This window comes from Homarus americanus, unplaced genomic scaffold, assembly GCF_018991925.1.
Source record: "Homarus americanus isolate GMGI-L3 unplaced genomic scaffold, GMGI_Hamer_2.0 scaffold22960, whole genome shotgun sequence".
NCBI lineage: Eukaryota > Metazoa > Arthropoda > Malacostraca > Decapoda > Nephropidae > Homarus > Homarus americanus.
The window spans coordinates 60,205-81,535 of record NW_024717471.1 but is presented as its reverse complement, the minus strand read 5'-3'; the positions used below and the strand labels follow the sequence as shown (position 1 = coordinate 81,535).

Below are 21,331 nucleotides of genomic sequence, written 5' to 3'. Positions count from 1 at the left end.
GGATTCATCTCAGGACTGTAGGATTCATCTCAGGTTGTAGTGGTGCTTAGTGGTTGTGGCAATGGTAGTAGTTGTGGTAGAGGTGGTGGTGGTAGCTGTATGGTGGCGCTTAGTGTTTGTGGTATTAGTGGTTGTGGTAATGGTAGTAGTTGTGGTAGAGGTGGTGGTGGTAGTCGTATGGTGGCGCTAGTGTTTGTGGTAGTACTAGTGGTTGTGCTAGTGGTGGTACTGGTGTTAGTGGTGGTGGTGGTAGTCGTATGGTGGTACTAGTGTTTGTGGTAGTACTAGTGGCGGTGCTAGTGGTGGTACTGGTGTTAGTGGTGGTAGAATGTATGGTACTAGTGTTTTGTGGGTACTAGTGGTCAGCGCTAGTGGTGGTGGTACTGTGTTAGTGGTAGGTGGTAGTCGCATGGTGGTACTAGTGTTTGCAGTACTAGTGTATTGTGCTAGTGGTGGTACTGGTGTTAGTGGTGGTGGTGGTAGTCGTATGGTGGGTACTAGTGTTTTGTAGTACTAGTGGTTGTGGTAGTGGTGCACTGGTGTTAGTGGTGGTGGTAGTCATGGTGGGTACTAGTGTTTGTGGTAGTACTAGTGGCTGGTAGTGGTGGTACTGGTGTTAGTGGTGGTGGTGGTGGTCGTATGGTGGCAATTTAGTGGTTGTGGTAGTACTAGTGGTTGTGCTAGTGGTGGTACTGGTGTTAGTGGTGGTGGTGGTAGTCGTCGTATGGTGGTACTAGTGGTTGTGGTGGTACTAGGGTTGTGCTAGTGGTGGTACTGGTGTTAGTGGGGGTGGTGGTAGTCGTATGGTGGTACTAGTGGTTGTGGTAGTAGTGGTGGTAGTCGTCGTTGTGTCTGGTGGAGAAGGCCGCTGCACTCGAGTGAATAATTTCTGATTTTCAGGACGGTGAAACTGCATGTATGTATGTATGTATGTATGTATGTTTGTATGTATGTATGTGTGTGTTATGATAGTTATTATGTACACATTTCACCTCCTTAAGTTTCCCATTCTTGTTCCAACTAGATAAAAAAATCTCCAATAAAATTCACAAACGAAAAAAAAATAATTGAAATATAAACAAAATGAAATGTAAAAAATTGAAAAAAATAATTAAAAATGTATTGATATAGAAATGAACTAAAGGAACACCATATGACTGTAGGTTTGGTGACGTGTGTGTGTGTGTGTGTGTGTGTGTGTGGCTGAGCTGTAGTGAACATCTTAACGAGGGTAGTTTATTAGACTGGGGATCATCTTCACTACCCGTCGCCTCCCTCAGAAGAACCAGTCCAAATCCCCCAAACCACAAAACATTAAATACTGAGTCAATCTGGGGCCTGGGGCGGTGTAGGAGACATCGATGGGGTCCTGGTAGAGGTGTAGCTTGACCTGAGGACGACCTTTGGGTGGCTGTATACCTCTGGCTGACGCTGCCCCTAACCCTCTCCCCCTCCCCTCCCCCCCTCTCATCCTTTCAGCCCTCTCTTCCCTCTCTCTCTCTCTCACTTATCTTCTTATCGCATATTTTTCTATTCTTCACATAACCCACAGGTGTCCATGGGCGCACACGACACACACACACACACACACATGACAGTCCTCTTTCTTCCACCAGGTGTCAGGGTCCGCTTAATACAGGCCTCTGACAGCAGTGTGTGTGTGTGTGTCATTGTTATCATAAAGTTCTTTCTCCCTCCCCCAATTCTTGCTAATGAGAAAAGGAAAGACAACTTTTAGGAAACACGTCCCTTTGCTCACACTCTATGCAAAGCTAAACCTCAACAGCTAACTTACCAAAAACAGACCTACTATACCTGACCTGCCAAGCTAACCTAACCAAACCACCAGTAGGAAGTTTAGGCTCAGGCAGGGTGAAGATGGCGTTGGAAATCAATAGGTAGATGACTTTCTTGTGGGTGGGGGTGTTGTGTGGGTTATGGGGGTGGGTGGGGGTGTTGTGTGGGTTATGGGGTGGGTGGCGGATGGGTGTGTTAGTTAGTATACAGGAGTGAACACCATTTGTTTATTAAAATATATCAAACCACAGGCCATATAACAAACTGCAGTGGCTCTAAAATAACCCCCTGGAGGAATCTTATCAACATATCTACCTTTTCTTTACCAGATCCTGCAGGTAGCCAACGCCAAGCAACACAGCTCCACGGTAGTTACATCAAGCAGACGTATATATATATTTACTAAGCAAGGATACATTACTGAACACACCGCTATAGCACAGGTAAGTCACTTCATGTTTAAAAAAAAAAGGTAGAAATTGATTTTTTTTTATGATTTTTTTTATGATTTTTTTAAGTTGAAATATTAATGTTTTTGTTGTTTATTTAATATTCCTGAATGTTTATGAGTTTCTGTTATGGTTGTCCAGACATATTGGCATTGTGGACAGGGGTAATCAACCCATTATATCAGTTTCTTATTATAATTGATGCTCTAATCTGTGAAGAAGTTGATGTGGTGTGTGGCATGTTGTTGTCATCCAGTATACGAGTCTGATTTAACGGCGTCACTGTGTACGGGTTATGTGAACGATATATCCAGGTTGCGTTTATTAGTATATTAGTTTAATGGCGCTACTTTATTTAGGGAGGGGTGAAGCTTTTATTTCGTCTTTTATATCTTCTTCCTCTTTTCGTCATCACACACACACACACACACACACACACACTAAGCTTATGTTGTAGCCCGGGACAGACGTGCATCTTTAAGCTCTACCTCCACCAGAAGCTTTATTTTCAAGTCGCAGTGACCTCATTTCAGCAAAGCCTCGTACGACCTAAACTCCTGCCTCCTCCTCCTCCTCCTTCAGCTGTACTTGAGAAGGTTTGTGTCGTGTCCTGTCATGTCGTGTGGCAAGCAAGGAGGGCGTGATGAAGTAGTGGTCCGCTTCTTCTCCTCATGCCCCGCCTCCTCCTGCCCTGGTCCGCTCCGTCTCTGCCTTCCCATGACCAGTTCCCCAGACCTGCTCCTGGTCCGGGCCCGCCCTGGTCCACCCTGCCCTGCCTCCCTCCTGCCCCGGTCCACCCAAGGTCTCTGCTCCTCCTGCCCCGGTCCACCTGCAGTTCTGCCTCCTCCCTGCCCCGGTCCACCTGCCCTGCCTCCCTCCTGCCTCGGTCCACTCCACGGTCCGCCTGCCCCGGCTGGTCCACCTGCCTTGCCTCCCTCCTGCCCTGGTCCACCTGCCCTTGCCTCCCTCCTGTCTCGGTCCAGACCCTGGTTCTTGCTCCTCCTCCTGTCTTCGGTCCGACCCGGGTTCTGCCTCCTCCTGTCTCCCTGGTCCACCTGCCCTGGCTCTCCTCCTGCCCTGGTCCACCTGTCTTGGCCTCCTCCTGCCCTGGTCCACCTTGCCCTGCCTCCTCCCTGCCCCGGTCCACCTGCCCTGCTCTCCTCCTGCCCTGGTCCACCTGCCCCTGCCTCCTGCCCCGGTCCACCTGGCCCTGCCTCCTCCTTGCCCTGGTCCACCTGCCTTGGCTCCTCCTCCTGCCCCGGTCCACCTGGGTTCTTGCCTCCCTCCTGCCCTTTTGGTCCACCTGCCCTGCCTCCCTCCTCCTGCCCCGGTCCACCCAAGGTTCTGCCTCCTCCCCCGTCCCGGTCCACCTGTCTCTGCTCCCTCCCGCCCCGGTCCACCTGCCCTGCCTCCTCCCTGCCCTCGGTCCACCCGTCTCTGGTCCGCCCGCCCCGGTCCACCTGCCCTGCCTCCCTCCTGCCCCGGTCCACCCAAGTTCCTGCCTCCTCCTGCCCTGGTCCACACCTGGGGTCTCTGCCTCCTCCTGCCTCGGTCCACCTGCCCTGGTCCGCCCGCCCCGGTCCACCTGCCTTGCCTCCTCCTGCCCTGGTCCACCTGCTCCCTGCCTCCTCCTGCCCCTGGTCCACCTGTCTCTGGTCCACCTGCCTTGCCTCCCTCCTGCCTCGGTCCACCTGCCTCTGGTCTCAAATCACTTACTATTTAGTAGATAAATTCTGGATTTCGTTGATGGACCTTAGTGTGTGTGTGTGTGTGTGTGTGTGTTTGTGTTTTGACAGTAATGGCCCCTTATTATGCCAGAAGCCACGACTGAGGAACATAATTATCATCTTCAGATTAGCCATTTGTTTGTTTTAAATAAATTAGTAGAAAAAAAAATTACCTACAGTGGTTAGAGGTTGTAAATACTTTCTCTACTAATACGATTTTTATTTATTTTTTATATTATTTTGCTGTTAATTATTCTTGATGTCATACCCGTGATGTGAGCCAATTAGTGAGTTGTCACAGGTGATGTTTCGGCCCAGGTGAGTTTGTGACGTGAATAAACACACAACAGCAGAAGTTAATTACGTGTTACCTTCACCAGAAACAAACAGTGATATAGTGTTGTCTAAAACATTATTATGGTGTTCGATATATATTTTTTTCTCTTTATTTTTATGTTAATTTTCAGTTTTTTTTTCCTGTCTTATATTCTTCCTTGTTATTCATTTTCCTCTTTTTGGTCCTCCTCCTCTTGGTCTTCCTCCTCCTCTTGGTCTTCCTTCTCCTCTTCGTCTTCCTTCTCCTCCTCTTCTTCCTCCTCCTCTTGGTCTTCCTCCTCCTCCTCTTGGTCTTCCTTCTCCTCTTCGTCTTCCTTCTCCTCTTGGTCTTCCTCCTCTTGGTCTTCCTCCTCTTGGTTTTCCTCCTCCTCCTCTTGGTCTTCCTCCTCCTCCTCTTGGTCTTCCTCCTCCTCTTGGTCTTCCTTCTCCTCTTCGTCTTCTCCTCCTCCTCTTGGTTTTCTTCCTCCTCCCTCCTCTTGGTCTTCCCTCTCCTCCCTCTTGGTCTTCCTCCTCCCTCTTGGTCTTCCTCCTCCTCTTGGTCTTCCCTCCTCCTCCTCTTGGTCTTCCTTCTCCTCCTCTTGGTCTTCCTTTCTCCTTCGTCTTTCTCCTTCTCCTTGTCTCCTTTCTCCCTCTTCGTCTTCTCCTCCTCTTGGTCTTCCTCCTCCTCCTCTTGGTCTTCCTCCTCCTCCTCTTGGTCTTCCTCACAAAGGCTTCATGGCAGGTTTTCCTCCCCACTTGAAGTTTGTGTTTACAGAGTCACTTGATGTTGGTGTACAGAGTCACGTGATGTTTGTGTTTACAGAACCACTTAAAGACTTAATTGTAAAAAAAAACACATCCTAAGAATCTGAAACATAGTGAAGAAATAGACTAGATATTGACAAATGAATAAAAGATGGAATTCAGTCTGTCGTTCTGACTCTGTGACCTGGGGGTGGCTTAAACATCAAGGGATTCTTATAAAACACTTCTACACTACAAAGCTCCCTTCCTTGGCTGAGCTGTTTTTTTTTTATTCTACAAAACCCTGACTGGTGGAAGCCTGGGGGGGATGTTTGTTGCTAAGGTTTTGAAGTTTGTTGTTTTTATTTGTGTGTGTGTGTGTGTGTGTGTATATGTTTGGTTGTGTGTGTATGTGTTTATAGTATGTGTATGTTTGTGACTCAGTTTATTGTCGGTGTGTGTGTGTCTGTCTCTGTCTGTGTGTGTGTGTCTGTGTGTGTCTGTGTCTGTCTGTGTGTGTCTGTTAACCCTCTCTTCCTCCTCTTGGTCTAGGGAAAGAGAGACATACCGACCTGCCACACCAAACTGGAAGCCACAGAGGGTGATTGTAATATATGTCCCTCTTACTTAATGAAGCTGAACACATAAAGAGGAAACATTATACCCCGTAGGATGAGAGACCAAGACCCATTAGTGAAATTTATAACGCCTTATCTTAACCTTTTGAGTCTTGGAGGGTTAAAAATGTCGTCATAAAAGTGTTAAAATGTCGTCCTCAAAGGGTTAAAACGTCGTCCTCAAAGGGTTAAAAAGTCGTCTTCAAAGGGTTAAAACGTCATCCTCAAAGGGTTAAAAAGTCGTCCTCAAAGGGTTTAAATGTCGTCCTCAAAGGGTTGAAACGTCGTCCTCAAAGGGTTTAAATGTCGTCCTCAAAGGGTTAAAACGTCGGCCTCAAAGGGTTAAAACGTCGTCCTCAAAGAGTTAAAACGTCGTCTCCTGCTGGTTTAAATGTCGTCCTCAAAGGGTTGAAACGTCGGCCTCAAAGGGTTAAAACGTCGTCCTCAAAGAGTTAAAACGTCGTCCTCAAAGGGTTTAAATGTCGTCCTCAAAGGGTTAAAACGTCGTCCTCAAAGGGTTAAAACGTCGTCCTCAAAGGGTTTAAATGTCGTCCTCAAAGGGTTGAAATGTCGTCCTCAAAGGGTTGAAACAATCATCCTCTCTCTCTCCCTCCCCTTCCTTCATTCCTTTCTATGTACACACACACACACTATGTATTTGTATATATTTATAGAAATCTGCATTACATATATCAACATTATATATATATATATATATATATATATATATCTTGATAAAATCACACGGGAAAATGGAAACAACGGAGTACCTTAGCTTTCGTCTTTATTCAAGACATCTTCAGAGGCAACTGAATTACATGGACAGAGAGAGGCTTAAATATACAGGGTGACCTAAAAACATGAGGTCATGTCATAATGATGACATCCACTAATCCCCACACCAACACAACCGTAGAGGAGCTTAAGAGAAGGGTGGTGACGTGACTAGACAGGTCAGGTCAGAAAAAAGGGACCCACAAAATAACTGTCATACATCAAGATCAAAGGTTTTCAAAGCAGTTTTAACCTTGGGCCACTGACAAATAAATTTATGTAACATATTATCAGTTTTGAACTGACCATCACTAAGGTTTATTGATTTTAATTCCTTAATCAAACTAGCTTCAACCAGAAGTCTTTCTGTGACTCAAGATGATTTGAATACTTCTAAGCTTTTTTCCCAAGCAATGGGGTGATTATTATTCCTAACATGAACGAACAAGGCACTGCTTTCAGATGCAGTTCTGATATTATACTTATGTTGTTTGATTCTGAGCTGCAGTGTTTTTCCTATCTGACCTACATAATTACAATTACATTGGCTACATGGAATACAATAAACACTTCCATTTACATTCAAACTTGGGCTATTCCTTATTAACATATTGGTAATGGTTGAGTCATACTTGAAAACAACATTAATATTTAGAAGCTTGAGGGACCGAACTAAAGGGACAAATTCATCACATTAGGGCAGAGTCAAAATATTCTTAAGTGTAGGAACTTGTCTGGTTACAGAGGAATGAAAGGATTTTTTAGCCCTTTTAAAGCAAATGTAATTGTAATATATATATAAATATATATATATATATATATATATATATATATATATATATATATATATATATATATATATATATATATATATATATATATATATATATATATATATATATATATATATATAGAATTAAAGCTAAAGGTCTGGTCTGGTTAGGTTGGGTTGGGTTGGGTTAGCTTAGGTTAAAGGTTGGGTTAGTTTAGTTGTTAGTGTTTAATCTTAAGGCGAAATAACCTGGGGGGGTTAATCCTCAGGTGATCCGTGGAGGGTAATGTGTCATCCAGGTTGGAGGTAAGATTCCAATAACACGTCCAGGGGGTGACAGAGAGGTGGTGGACGCCAAGGCTGGACTATCAGAGAGTGATGGATGCCGGATAGCCTTGACATACATTCATTTATTCATGACAGGCTGACATGACACCCAACTAACTCGGTCATGGCTGCCTATGAATAACTATGGGGATATTTACTGAGAGTGAGGTGTGTGTGTGTGTGTGTGTGGGGGTGTGGCCCCAGGGAGGAAGGGATGTGGTGGTGCTGATACAACACGATATATTGTACACCAGAGTCATATCTTATTATCTGGGGCAGGAGGAGGAGGGGCAGGAGGAGGCTGTGGTGGAGGAGGAGGCTGTGGTGGAGTGAGGAGGCTGTGGTGGAGTGAGGAGGTACTGGTGGAGGAAGAGGTGGTGGTCGTGGTGGTGGAGGTCCAGTAGTGACTCCAGCAGTAATGGGGACCTTCCCTCCTGGACCCACTAAAAGCTCTCTCGTGAACTCAAGACTCGTTTAACTCCTCACATGGTTCTTAAGGCCTCCCCCCCCCTCATCACCTAAACACACTCTACGGAGATTAAAGGAGTTTGTCATGATCCTAAACACACTCTACGGAGATTAAAAGAGTTTGTCACGACCCTAAACACACTCTACGGAGATTTAAAGAGTTTGGCATGACCCTAAGCACACTCTACGGAGATTAAAAGAGTTTGTCAGGACTGTCAACACCATGGCACTACCAGTAAGGCTCCTCACACTTAAGTTGTCTCCTCATGATGCACCATTGACCCTGGGTTGGTGGACTGGTGTGGCACTGGGCCTAGGTCAGTTTGGAGCAGGTATTGTCTTTTTTTATTTAGTTATTTTTTCTCTTCTATGACCTGACGACCCAAAACCTCGCTGCCAATGAACCAGGTCACTTTAGTCCAGCTCCAGGGAGTATTCTCGGATGAACACGGAATCTCCTTATGGTCGAGTCTCTCCTGCAAAACACCCGACATTTCAAAGCTGAAATGAAAAGAATCAGTATGACCTAAAAGTGGGCCCCATCGGCTTTAATGGCCAGTTGGGGGAGCAGTGTGGTTATAGTATACTGCAGACTTGAGCCTCCGGTATACAAGGAGACAGTGTGGCTGGTATGGCATCCGACTGATAATTCTCTTCCCATGCTGTAAAATTAGGTTAGGTTTGGTACCCATTCTCAGCTGGGTCGACTGGGGGCGCCTCACTCAATGGCTAACTGAGGTACTCGGACCCTTGACTGTTGGGTCAGGAGGCGAGGGCTGTATCCACTTGGCCGCCACGTCCCTTTATGACATAAACTGCCTCTTAAAATATCAAGTGTCTCTCACACACACACACACACCAGTAAAATAAATCATACCTTGATGTTTAGTGTCAAAATTTACCCTGAACTTAAGACTCAGTACTGTACCTCAAAACTCCCGTAGAAGATGTGAAGCAGCTCCTGTATTATAAAACCTACCTCGGCCCGGGACGCAAGACAACTCTCTCTCTCTCTCTCTCTCTCTGCGTGTGTGTGTATTTTTTTCTTGTGAATTCCTGTAGAAGACACGAGGCCTTCTACAAGTACTAGGCAGGTAGGTGGGTCTGGTTCATCATCCAAAAAAGTGTTGGTGTGGAGGGTGAGGTAGGAGGATGAGGTTGAAGGGTGAGGATAGAGGTTGATGGATGAGGGATAAGGGTAGAGGATGAGGGGTGAGGGTAGAGGAGGTTGAAGGGTGAGGAAGGTATGTGACTAGCAGAGCACCTTCGCATTGATCCACAGTCTGCGTTCTGCCCTCACACTCGACTTCCTCCTCCTCCTCATACTGCTAGTTCCTCCTCCTCATACTGCTAGTTCCTCCTCCTCATACTGCTAGTTCCTCCTCCTCATACTGCTAGTTCCCTCTCCTCATACTGCTAGCTCCTCCTCCTCATACTGCTAGTTCCTCCTCCTCATACTGCTTACACTATTGTTGGTGGTGTCTGTGATGGTAGCTTTGGGTATGGGGTGATGGTAGTGATGGTGATGGTAGTATTGGTATGGTGGTGATGGCATTGGGTATGATGGTGTTTATAGTGTTGGCGATGGTGTGATGGTGACACTGATAATGGTGATGCAATTTTGATAACCTCATTGTACAGTATATGCCATTTGTCAGCATAGGTCAATTATATATTTTTTTTAGGCCTTTGGATTACATGATTACATTTTCGACTGTTTGATTTATTAATTAGTATTATTATTATTGTTTTTTACATCAGTGTCACACAATTCTAGTTATGTTTTTTCATAGGGCCATTGTATTAAGAATTTTTTATGTGTTCTCTTTATTAATTATATCAGTCAATAAACCAACAGAATGTGCGAGGCTAGTCCATGTACCTGATGACCCTTTGATCTTTGTGTCAGGTTATAAAGAACTTCGGGCATTTGAACTATGATATTATTATTATTTTCAGTGGAGGGGTTTTTATCAGGGACGTAAATTTACTAAGGCGACCTTTGACCTAACACCGAGATTGGATCACTGCCACTGGTGAAAATAACTTCTCCGGGGCAACGCAGACGAATTCGCTTTCCTGCTCCGCTGTATCACATTACCAGGCGTTTGGATTCGCGAGGATTCTATTCGTTGATTTTGTCTCCTAACTGATGCCAAGTAAATGTATGTAATGATGGACTCCCGGTTTCATTTTGAAGCCAGTTTGGATGTTTCTTTTGTGTTTGGGTTTCAAGTCAGTCCGATAGGAAAACTCAACGGTGCTACTTTACCGTGCCATCTACCCGGTACATAGATATCTTCAGTGTAACCTAACCTAACCGCACACTATAGTAGCGCCAACTCAACTGAGAATTTGGCTCCATGTTATTTATTTATTTTTTATGAAGAAGGTTATAAGGTCTAGGGGTACATAGTATATTATAGAAGTAATAGTATATATGTTTTATTTAAGCTTTACACAATGAACGTTTTACCAGCCATATGAAAACCTTTCCTGGATGATCAACTGACCTATTGAGATATTTTTTTCCGTTGACCCCCTTAATGGCGCTGTTCGATATACGGCCATCCTCACACTGATGCCGCCATAACCAATTTACGATAATCTTTATTAATTAGGATAACAGATGTTCGTTGGCTGTTGATATAAACTATGATTTCTCTCAGGATCCTTTGATGTGCTCATTATCCAGATTGTAAAGGACAGTCAGTCGGGAAAGTTAATTTGACTGTGTGTGCAGTGTGTGTGTATAGTTGTGTGTGCCTGTGTTGTATATATTGTATGTGTATATTTTATAAGAGTGTATCATAATTGTATGCATGCATGTGTGTTGTACAGTACAGGTGTATACATTTTATATACATTTTACACATGTGCATGTTGTGTGTGTGTTAGTACAACTTTACTACCTTGAAATTATTTGAAGACAAACTTTCTTCACTGGATAGATTAAAAAACTAGGACAATTTGTAGCCTCGTGTGTTTTCATATACGAACCAGGTTATTTTCAGCAATATTTCCTCTCAAGCAACATAACGTGGAAACTTGTTAAGTCGCGTAATAAGTTACATTATATTGTTTGCTTTATGTTTCATTTGTTCCTATTATTTGTCTAGATAACTTCCATGTAAGTTTGTTTATCATGAGACATGTTGAAATTGTGCCCCAGTGTGTGTGGCTGGTGTTATATTTGTTTCCAGTAAATATTGGATTATAATTCTTGGTGTTAGTCCACTGCCCACCGTATCATCCCACTTGGACAATTCCCATATGGACGATTAAGTAAAGTTATGTTTAATCACATAAAACAGATAATTGTCCAGATGGGAATCGTCCAAGTGGGATGTAATCCTGGCCTCTCCTGACCAGACTGTCATTGAGACCTCTTAAAGTATGGTTTAATACAGCAAAAGTTCAATTCTTAAGTACATTATTTCAGAATGTACAGGTGCTCCTCTACCTACAAATACATTATGTTCCTGAGGCTTGTTCATAAGTCCAACTTTTCTTTTGTAAATACCGAACATTGTAAAAAACGAAAAAAAAATGGATGTTTAGTACAGCTTTACCCTGCAATACAGTCCTAGAACCTGGCTCACTCTTGTCCTCTTTGGTAATGTATAGCAGGTTTTATCTGGAGTTTTCTTCAATATAATCCAGTCTCATCCACATTAAACACCTGTTCTGGAAGGTGACCCCCCTCAGTGATGATGTTTCTATCTCTGAAAGTTGGTAAGTAGAGGAGCACCTTTAATTATGATATGGGTATATCCTCTTATAATAAATATGCATTTTTCTTATCTTAAGACCTTCATATTCTGAGCTAAGAGCTGAATTGACAAGGCTGTAGGCTTTTCTATTGTTCATTTTACTCATATCATATGATCTTTTAATTGTTGCTGCAGGTGATAAGTAGAGGCCAGCCAGGTAGGCTATCCTGAAAACTAAAGGTGACTCGTGGCTTAGAACTCCTCTGTTATAATTGGTCGCTGTTTCAACAACACTAAACTTAGCCTCAACCTCGTGCATCAGCTCACTCATAACACACATTAATTTTTGGATCATCTCTTCCATTTCTGTTTTAATGTGTGAACTTAAAATTAAGGTTATGATATAATAATTTTATAAGTTATGTTGGTGTTTGTGTTTCAGGAGCGGGTGTGAGCGTGTGTTGCGGGAGGCGGGAGTGTGGGCCATCATGCAAGCTCCGATCAACCATCACTTCCTCCCAACATGATCTGGTTAGATTTACAACACATTGTGTACATTATTGATTTTTTTACTTGTCTGCCTTTACAAACACACAATTTTGTATTTTTTCTGCAAAGTATTTCACATGGTTATTTTTGTTTCTCCAAGAGCGGGAATTCTCAGAGATCAACACAGAATAGTTATTATTCTTTAAATAATCAAAATACTGTACTGTATAAATATGATAAATTAAATACTGAAGAACTGTAGTGATTCTTCAGGAGAGCCCAGGACTCGGTTACAAGCTTCCAGTGAACAGACTATGGAAGCAGATCACTAATCTACCTAACTTGAATTAATTGAAGCATAATTCACTTTTATTACCTGTATGATATTAAACATCTGAAATGAAAAAGAAAAAATTTTACCTTATGTGAACTAATTTTCATTCACGTACGTATAACAATAAAGGCAAAACATAATGTGTTATCGTCTCTTTATTATGAATACTGTAATAGTGTTTACTTGAACAGGTATGCTCGTCTGCTGTGTCATCACCCGTACGCGGTGCTGAGCAGTGTAGTAGTGGTTGTGGTGACGTGTCTGGTCCTCTCCCTCACAGCCCGACCACTCCCGGCCTTCACAGACCCATCCCTGGTTAGTCTCCTTTCATACACTTCCTTCTCTTGAATATTAATTAGTATTAACCTCTATTCATTAATCAGGTTGTGTGTAATTGGTTGTACAGGTATCTGAATTTTGTTAAGATACTTTTAAATGTATTTGATAAAACTGAAATATTAATAAACTTGATTAAATAAAAGTTTGGTGCTTGTGAACATGTTAGTACTGTATGTATTTATGTGAAACTAAGACCTCTTGTTCTGGTTTGTGTTTAGGGGTTTGAGTCAAGAGGAACAGTAATCAGCCAGCGTGCAGTAGCTTGGGAGAACCTCTTGGATGCTTCTCGTCCCAGTGGACCTCTTGGCGTCAACCCTCTTAGTGATCCAAACTTTAAAGATCGACTTAACTCAGGAAATGATGGAGAGAAGGAAACAGATGGGGATGACAAGCCTCCGGTACACACACACAAAGTAAGCCATACCCAATTTATGTCAGTGTCACTAATCTGTTTGAAAGTAACAGTAATGTACAAATTAATACCAAATGAAAGGTTCTGTAAGATTTCCTCAAGGTCTTACATGTCTTCTGTTACTTTATGAATTTTTTTTCCGAATAGGTTTTGCCCTTAATGTTTTGGTTAAATCATTTATTGGTCGTCTATGAACCTCAGATATATATGATAGGTCCTTTTTCCCCCTTGGCCCAAAGAACCATAATACTTCGCCTCACTTTCATTTTGTTGTACAGAACTGAAATATATTTTATGACAAACAATGTACTTGACAGCTGATGATAAGGAACATGACTATAAAGAGATAGAGTATAGATGTAAATAGTGTCAGACAGAGTTTGTTTTGGTGATGTACTGTAGACATATAGAGAGAATGGGTAAATGGTATAGTACTGTAATGGTAGGAAAAAGATGGGAATACCAAGCAGGTGAAAGGACAGGAAAGACCCATGTGTGTGTGTGTCTGTCTGTCTGTCTGTTTGTGTGTGTGAGAATATCTGAAAACCATGGGGTCAAGTAAGTTTTGGGGATGGATGTGCTGCTCATGGGTTGATACAGTACTAAGGTGCATGAAATAACAGGGATGAACTAGATGAATATTTTTGGACCTTTTTATGGAAGTGGATCACTAAATCAGAATACCGTACAGCACTTAAGAGAATGAACGTCAGCAAATGGAGGGTGAGTGTTTGTGTGTGTGGTTGAATATTGCCACTCTAGATCATAGTGGTAAAAGGCTAGCTAGATTGAAGATGATATTTTTCAGAAACTGTATTTTTTTTTTTTTTAAGTTTTTAGTGAAGCCATGTCAGTGGTGTAGAGCTCCAATAATACATCTGTAACTTGGACACCTGTTTTAATATTGATGACGTTGCAGGTCTGTATTGAGATGACACCTAATGGTCCGGTTCAGGTGTTTGACAACTGTAGCAGCAGCACGGGACAAAACGCCAGTGACGTGCGAGAATTAGAGGAGACGCCTATTTTTGCCTTGAAGGTTCTTGTGGACATGGCTGAGAGAAATGATGAGAGAGGAGAGAACCCTTCAGAGTACAACTTAGAGAATGAATGGGATCAAGAACACAAGATCCATAACCATGAGAATGAACACGATGATCAGCTCCATAACCACGACCATATCGGAGAGGACGGCTTCTTCTGTAACCCAGTTGGTGAGTCGTCTCTGCTCTTAGTATGGGTTTGATTAATGTCTTGATTATATTCTAAGAGCTACGCTTAGAAGTACAGTAATTGGAAAAATACCCTTAGAAATGATCACGGTTTCCCCCATATAATTACGAGAACCTAGATTGAAGGGGAGGTAAATTAGGATTGGGTGGATAATGTGAGTGTTTATGTCTTTATGTGGAGGGAGGGGTATAAGGTACAGTATATAAGGAGTGAGGCAAGACAGGTCAGGTCAGAGGCAGATGGAAAGTGGATGAAGCAGTTTAGCAGAGGGAGACAATGTAAGAACTTAAATGATTTTTGGGGAGTTTGTTGTAATGTGGTGAGATGAGAGAAAGTCAAACCTGGTTGGAAAGGCAAATGTTATTGAGATATTACCATAAAAATTTTTATGGTCTAGAGAAAGTATATGATAGAAAGACAATGTGGGAGGCATTAAAATTATTCAAGGCAAATGGGAAGTTGTTAAATTTGTCCAGAGTTTTTATAGGGAGAGTGAATGTATGAGACAAGAGTTTACTAAGAAATGGAAGACTTGTTCTCAGTAAAATTGGAGAGTGAATGTATGGTAAAGTGATGAACTGAATCACAAAATAGTGAAGGGAAAGAAGGTAATACTGTAGTTGCATTGAGAAATGTTTGGAGAGAAAGAACCTTATCACTGGAGGCAAGGTTGGGGGGTTGGTTGTACAGAATAGGGAAGCTGATGAACCTTGGCATATGAAGAGTGATAAGGCTGCAGAGAGTAAGAAACATTGATTCAAGGAAATGTTAAAGTAAAAGAAGTATTAAAGATGTTGACTATTGAGAGACTGAGGTGTCTTGTTCGTGTTTCTCAGTGCAAGTAAGTGGCAGTCTCACTTATATGGTAGCCATAAGAGTAGATGTTTCATGTATATTTGTCTGGAATTTTTAAGACTTGAAGAACGTTGAGTTTTTGGGGAAGATTCTATTTTAGAATCTTCCCGGAGAGGGACCGTATTGTTTTCACCCTCATTGCAAATTTTTTCGTATGGATTTTAATAAGATAGTCTACAGTGTATAACATATATAATGATCCTTAAACTTAACTGAACACTTTTAATAAACTTGTTAATGTTTGTCGTTTTAGATCATCTTTAAACATTCATTTGATTATTGCAGTTCCTGAGTATGGGCACATGGTTATCAAGAGCACAGTACCACGAGATTCATTACTGACTTTAAAGTACTTGCAAGCAATATGTCAACTGGATGACCGATTACGTTCTCCAGCTGAATTTAAACCCATATGTGAAACCTGGTCCCCTGGTCGCTGCTGTCCTTCCTGGACACTTCCAAACTATGTTGCATTTCTTTCTAACCGTACATCTTGTCACCACATAAAGGTAAGACCCAGAATACTGTATGTTGTATGCACTCTTGAGGATGTTCACTTAATACAGTAATGTACTAAAAAAGAATTTCAGATTATGCTGTAAAATAATAAAATGAGATCTCAGTACTGTATTATAATCTTGTTCTGTAATTTTGATTGTCAATGAATGTACATGTCATATGCTGTATATTATATATTGACTTAGTGGAAATTCATAGATAATTTGGTTTGCAAAACAGCTAGAAGATGTCATCAACGTTCATCGTCTGTTGCGAAGATGTGCTCGCTATTTAGACTTACAACTGGAGGGAGGCTGCCATGGCCATATAGGGTGTCGGCGTGTTCCTCAAGTGTGCCTGCAGCATGATGCTGTCTACACTATACTTCATTATTTGGTTGATGCTGCATTCCTGAATCCGGAGGTATTGACATGGTTATTTATATATATATATATATATATATATATATATATATATATATATATATATATATATATATATATATATATATATATATATATATATATATATATATATATAAATAAAATTTATTTTACATGCATGTTCACTAAGTGACTTAAATATGAAAATGCATGAATGTCATCAAGTAACAACATACATTACAGTACTAATAATAACTTGTAGTTTTATTTGAATGAATGAGATTGTAATTTATACTTTGCATGCACTGTACAGTACTATTTTGTAGTTAAAATTCACTTAGATTTATTCAGTCCTATAGGTAGGATAAATGATGAGCAGCAGAATGGTGAGTGAGGTGGGTGTGGTGAAAGACGGCCAAGACGTGTGCAAGATGAAAAGATTTGAGATTGCCAAGCTTGTTCTGCACTTCCTACCATACACATATGTAATAAGAAATATACAGCACTGTATAGGTATAGACCCTAAAATCCAGAACTCATTGGACCAAGAACCAAACCGAATAATGAGTGTTGCAAAGCTAATTAGATTTTTTCATATTTATTAGGACAAGTAATTAACAAAAGTTCAAATTTTTTACCTTAGATCCTTAATCAGTATGTTGAGGACTACCTACTGTATACTGAGGTGCTGAGCAAATTTTAACTTTTTATCCCAAACTGTGAGCATAACTATAGGAAAAACACAGCAATGTATGGACATTCAAAACTCACACATATTATTTTATAAAAGCAATTGATTTAAACATACAACAAATTCAAATGACTTTATCCAAATCATGACCAGGGAGAAGTTTAACCCCCTTGGCATTTTTGTGGCTCTAAATTACTGTTTCTTTGAAAATTGGAACTTAATGTGTTTAACTACCATCTTAGGAGGCTTGGGTCTCAGGTACCAGCTATGATGGAAGGGTTGATGATTGTAAAGGTCTAATTTATGACCTGAGAGTAATGAAGATATGACCTGCAACTTCCTTCTATACTTAGTATGAGGAGTGTAACTTGTCCACTGAGGTAGTGACTTGTTGTCTGTGGTTTTAGGAGTTTGAAGCATGAGGCACGATTCACAAAATTTTATTCCAAAGGCTTGCTTGTGCACTATCACCTTATGTAAATGGTGAGAGCTGGATTAATGCAGCTGACTCAACATTACCGCTGTCATGCAGCTTTGATGGCTCTGCAGGAATCATCAAGTGAACTTATGGCAGTCTCACAGATCACTCCTCCATCCCTCCCCTCACAACCAAAAGGAATCACACCACGCATCATTCCGTTTTCTGAGTTTTGTATGTAAATTGCATAAAGAAAATACAGCAAGATTAATATTAGCTGGCTTTTGAATTCTTTCTTTGCTTTTGCATGTTTTAAGTGTATTGAAATATATAGAGGAACAAAGGTGACTATATTTTCTCACATATACTGTGGAGACTGATTTGAATGGGATAGATGAAGATTCTTATAATTTATCAACAGGCCTGTGTGACTCCCATTGAGAACATACACATTGCAGAAAAAATTCCTTGAACATTTAACAGTATCTAGCATTTACTTATGGTTCATATATATGATTGGTTTATATCTAATAATGCAGCTTTTCATCCTATATTATGTCAGAACCACAATATGAAAAAAAAAGTAACACCTTAATACAAAGAAAAGATCCAAGAAAATATGTTAAGATTTCAATTCCCTTCACTTACTGATCCTCAAGTGCTTACATGCCATATACTGCCAAGTGTCCAGTGAATTTTGTCTTCAACAGCACCTTCCTCTTATCACACACACACTGGTTAAAGCAAGCCACGTGGCAGTTATGGTAGATCCTATTACAATATTATATAACGGTGTACTCTCCTTCTTTATTCTCATTGCTTAAGATAAAGGGATAGAAAAACAGAAAAAACAGGTTATCAGTTATAGCCAGAACTGCCAGATGAGAAGAATAGGGTAAAATAAGGTATGGTATTCACATTTATTAGTTGCTATTACTGTAGTTTAGTTCAGTAGCCTCGTTCTTGTTGATTTAACTTACAAATGTTGGTGATTGTATAATATATCTGAGCAAAGGAATAAGAAATAAAAACCCTCACTGAAATAGATGAATGAGGTACAGTATGGCTTTTACATGGATATGAAGTTTAATTACATTTTCTAGATCCTTTGTATAAACTTAAAAAAACTAAGCAGACTCACACTCATAGTAAGTCCCATCCATTTCAAGGGACTTTGATTTGTAGGACTTAATGTGTATAATCCTTACACATATCACTCGTGTCTGCAGTGTGAGACCATGACATACAGTGGAAAGGACCAGAATATTCCCTAAGGTAGTTTTGAAATATCTCACTATGGGGAAATTACAATGAGTAAAAAAGGCATTTAAGTAATATGTACAGTACAGTCCTGTAGACATTGTCAGTCTCATTAAGTATACCTTATAATGTTGGTACATATTGATTAATTGGTGTAAGCTTGTTTTTTGTAATTTATTTTGGTAATTACCTGCAGTTCATTATTTCTTACATTTTTTTTCATGATTTTTGTATAGATTCCTGAGACATTTCAATAATCAGACTTGTTGGAAAAAAGAAAGGTGAAAGTCATGTTTTTAAAAGTCTTTCCTCTCCTGTATTGTAATGAAATTAAGTCATGAACCTAGTTCCCACTACCCATCTCTTAGAGCTATCGTCCAATGTGTCTTAGCTCTTAAATGGTAGCCAACATCACTTGGTTTTAGCTGTAGTTTTTGTGCATATGGGGGCAGATTAGTGAATCCTTACGCACTATTTAAGGGTTAAGATAACTGAAACTCAAGAATGTGTCAAGATCTTAAGGAAGATTAGGCAGTGTAATGGGACTGCCCAAGGACATGCAACTGCCTGTTCTTATATGTGTTGATAGGGTTTGTACCAGTTATTGCATTTACTTTTTAAATGAATACTACCTGTTTTGTTGAGTAAGAAACAAAAGATTCCTCCTTACTTTAAACACCATCTCTTGTCTTGTTTTCCTTACTTTATTTTCTCTTGTACAGATAGACTAAATTTTCTGTAGCTGTCCTTTTTGATACATAACCTTTTCTCTTACCATATTACAGTAGTTTAGACCATCTGTAAGAGCCTAATGAACTTGGAATCAATTTTCAACAAATATTTTGGGCTTAACCCTGTGAATGCTTCAAGTTATAGGCAAGTCTGAAATGTTTAGGGAAGCTGTACACTCAACAGTCAGGCTTTGTTTGTAAATGGAATATCGATTTCAGCATTCAGATATTAATATGAAATTAAAAGAAGCCACACTAGCCTTCATATACCTATGTTAGTCTACCATAGCTCTTTATTTACTTAATGAACTGTGAGAGATTGGCACAAATATATGAAATTTTGTTTGGTATCTTTTAGTTTCATAATAATATTTGAACATTGAGAGGAATACTCTATTGGCACACAAAACCTGGTTATAGAAGGTGATGGGGGAACTCCACAGAGGTTCCATGTAGAAACTACCATTGCTTTGTTGAATGTAGAAGTAAAGTCTGTAGTTAAGCACCAGCACTGCCCTCACTAGGGGCACTGTAGTTTGCCCATTGGTTGCAGGTACCAGACCCTGATCATCCACAGCCTTTCAAGCACTCTGAGCCACACCACAAACACCAGAAGCAGAAGCTCCAGCAACGCCTCAGTTTGACAGCTGTGTTCGTGCCCGTGGCTCGTAGTTCTGACGCACTCCCTTATTTTGAAGCTTTACAAAAGCTTGACCTCACTGTAGACAATGTGACAGTAGCAGCAATGGACTTGGGTATGTGTAGAGTTTTCTCATTTTGCTATTTACAGTCTTAAGCTATATTTTATATGGTAATTTTTTACAGATTAATTAGTTTTATTTTTCAGCTGCATGTGTTAATACAGTATGTAGTTTCCTCTCGGTAAACTAAATCACTGTGACCTACTTTTGGGTAAATAGACATCATGGTAATTATCACAGGCAACTTTGGTTCTACACTAAAACAGCAAACTACTGTACAGTCATCAGGTTTCATGTGTATCACCATCTAATGATAATTATTAGTCACCTACCTGAAAATGAGGTCACTGTGACACATCTTTATGGAAATACTGTACTGTACTGTACAGGTCATATGAAGTTTGACAGTTGATTATGGTTCTGCCGTAATGCAACATGAATGACTTTTGACACTTCTCTGAAAACTGTAAATATGAATAACTTTTTATGCAGCATAGTACAAGATCTAAAGTTTATAAAGAACATCATATAATGATACCTGTGAGGAGTCAAATTCACCAAAACTAAGTTACTGTGATTTAATTTCTGGGAAATATAGAGCACTAAAGTTTGAGGCTCAACTACAGTAATGCATTATGTTACAGTTTGATGGTTATGAGCATCTTCTACTTAATCATCACCTGAAAACTAGATCATTGTGACATACTTTTTAGGTGATATACTTTATGTATACAGTAGTTTATAGCCAGCTGTGGTTCTGATAATACATGTAAAGGATCATCTTGTGCCACCAAGTTATCTCCCTGAAAACTAGTCATTGTGATCTACTTTTTATGCAACAAACCAATAACTAAACCTACTTTTTTAAAAATATAAGTGATTTTAATTTTTATGTCCTCTCAATACACACTGATGCCATCACCCAACTTTACATGAATAATTTATTCGTCACACTTAGTCAGCTTCCTGAGAGACGACACATGTTGAACCCGCTGCACCTGTAGGCAAACTTTGTGGTCTTCCAACAATCCTAAAGTATAAGAGTAAGCTGTAGCTTTTGTGAAGCTTCTCAGGTAAAAGTTACCTACTTCTCAAAACAATTTTATTTTTGAGGTGCAGTATTTATAGTTATAAGTGAAGGAGATATCAAATAACTTTAAAAAATAAACCTCACTTTATGTTTTTTAATGGTTAGCAAAGTTTGTGTAGTATGATCTTCATCTCATTAAGACACTGAGTTAAGATGTTTGTTTGTATAAGTTGAAGCAGCAAGAAAGAACTTAG

The 21,331-nt window shown here is 40.5% G+C and overlaps 1 protein-coding gene across 4 annotated transcripts in view; it reads left to right on the top strand.

Moving 5' to 3' along the window:
- LOC121858891 (protein dispatched homolog 1-like) overlaps positions 1-21,331 on the top strand; it is a 91,855-nt gene that overhangs the window by 61,626 nt on the left and 8,898 nt on the right. For 2 of the 4 annotated variants that reach the window (XM_042355543.1, XM_042355542.1), the window contains exons 3-10: positions 2,127-2,240; positions 12,146-12,234; positions 12,718-12,841; positions 13,084-13,278; positions 14,197-14,491; positions 15,651-15,874; positions 16,104-16,286; positions 19,882-20,101. In XM_042355543.1, coding sequence (XP_042211477.1) covers positions 12,227-12,234; positions 12,718-12,841; positions 13,084-13,278; positions 14,197-14,491; positions 15,651-15,874; positions 16,104-16,286; positions 19,882-20,101 — 1,249 coding nt within the window. In that variant the 5' untranslated portion in view covers positions 2,127-2,240; positions 12,146-12,226. The remainder of the gene's footprint in view (positions 1-2,126; positions 2,241-12,145; positions 12,235-12,717; positions 12,842-13,083; positions 13,279-14,196; positions 14,492-15,650; positions 15,875-16,103; positions 16,287-19,881; positions 20,102-21,331) is intronic. The other 2 variants (XM_042355545.1, XM_042355544.1) reach the window with 2 other exon arrangements.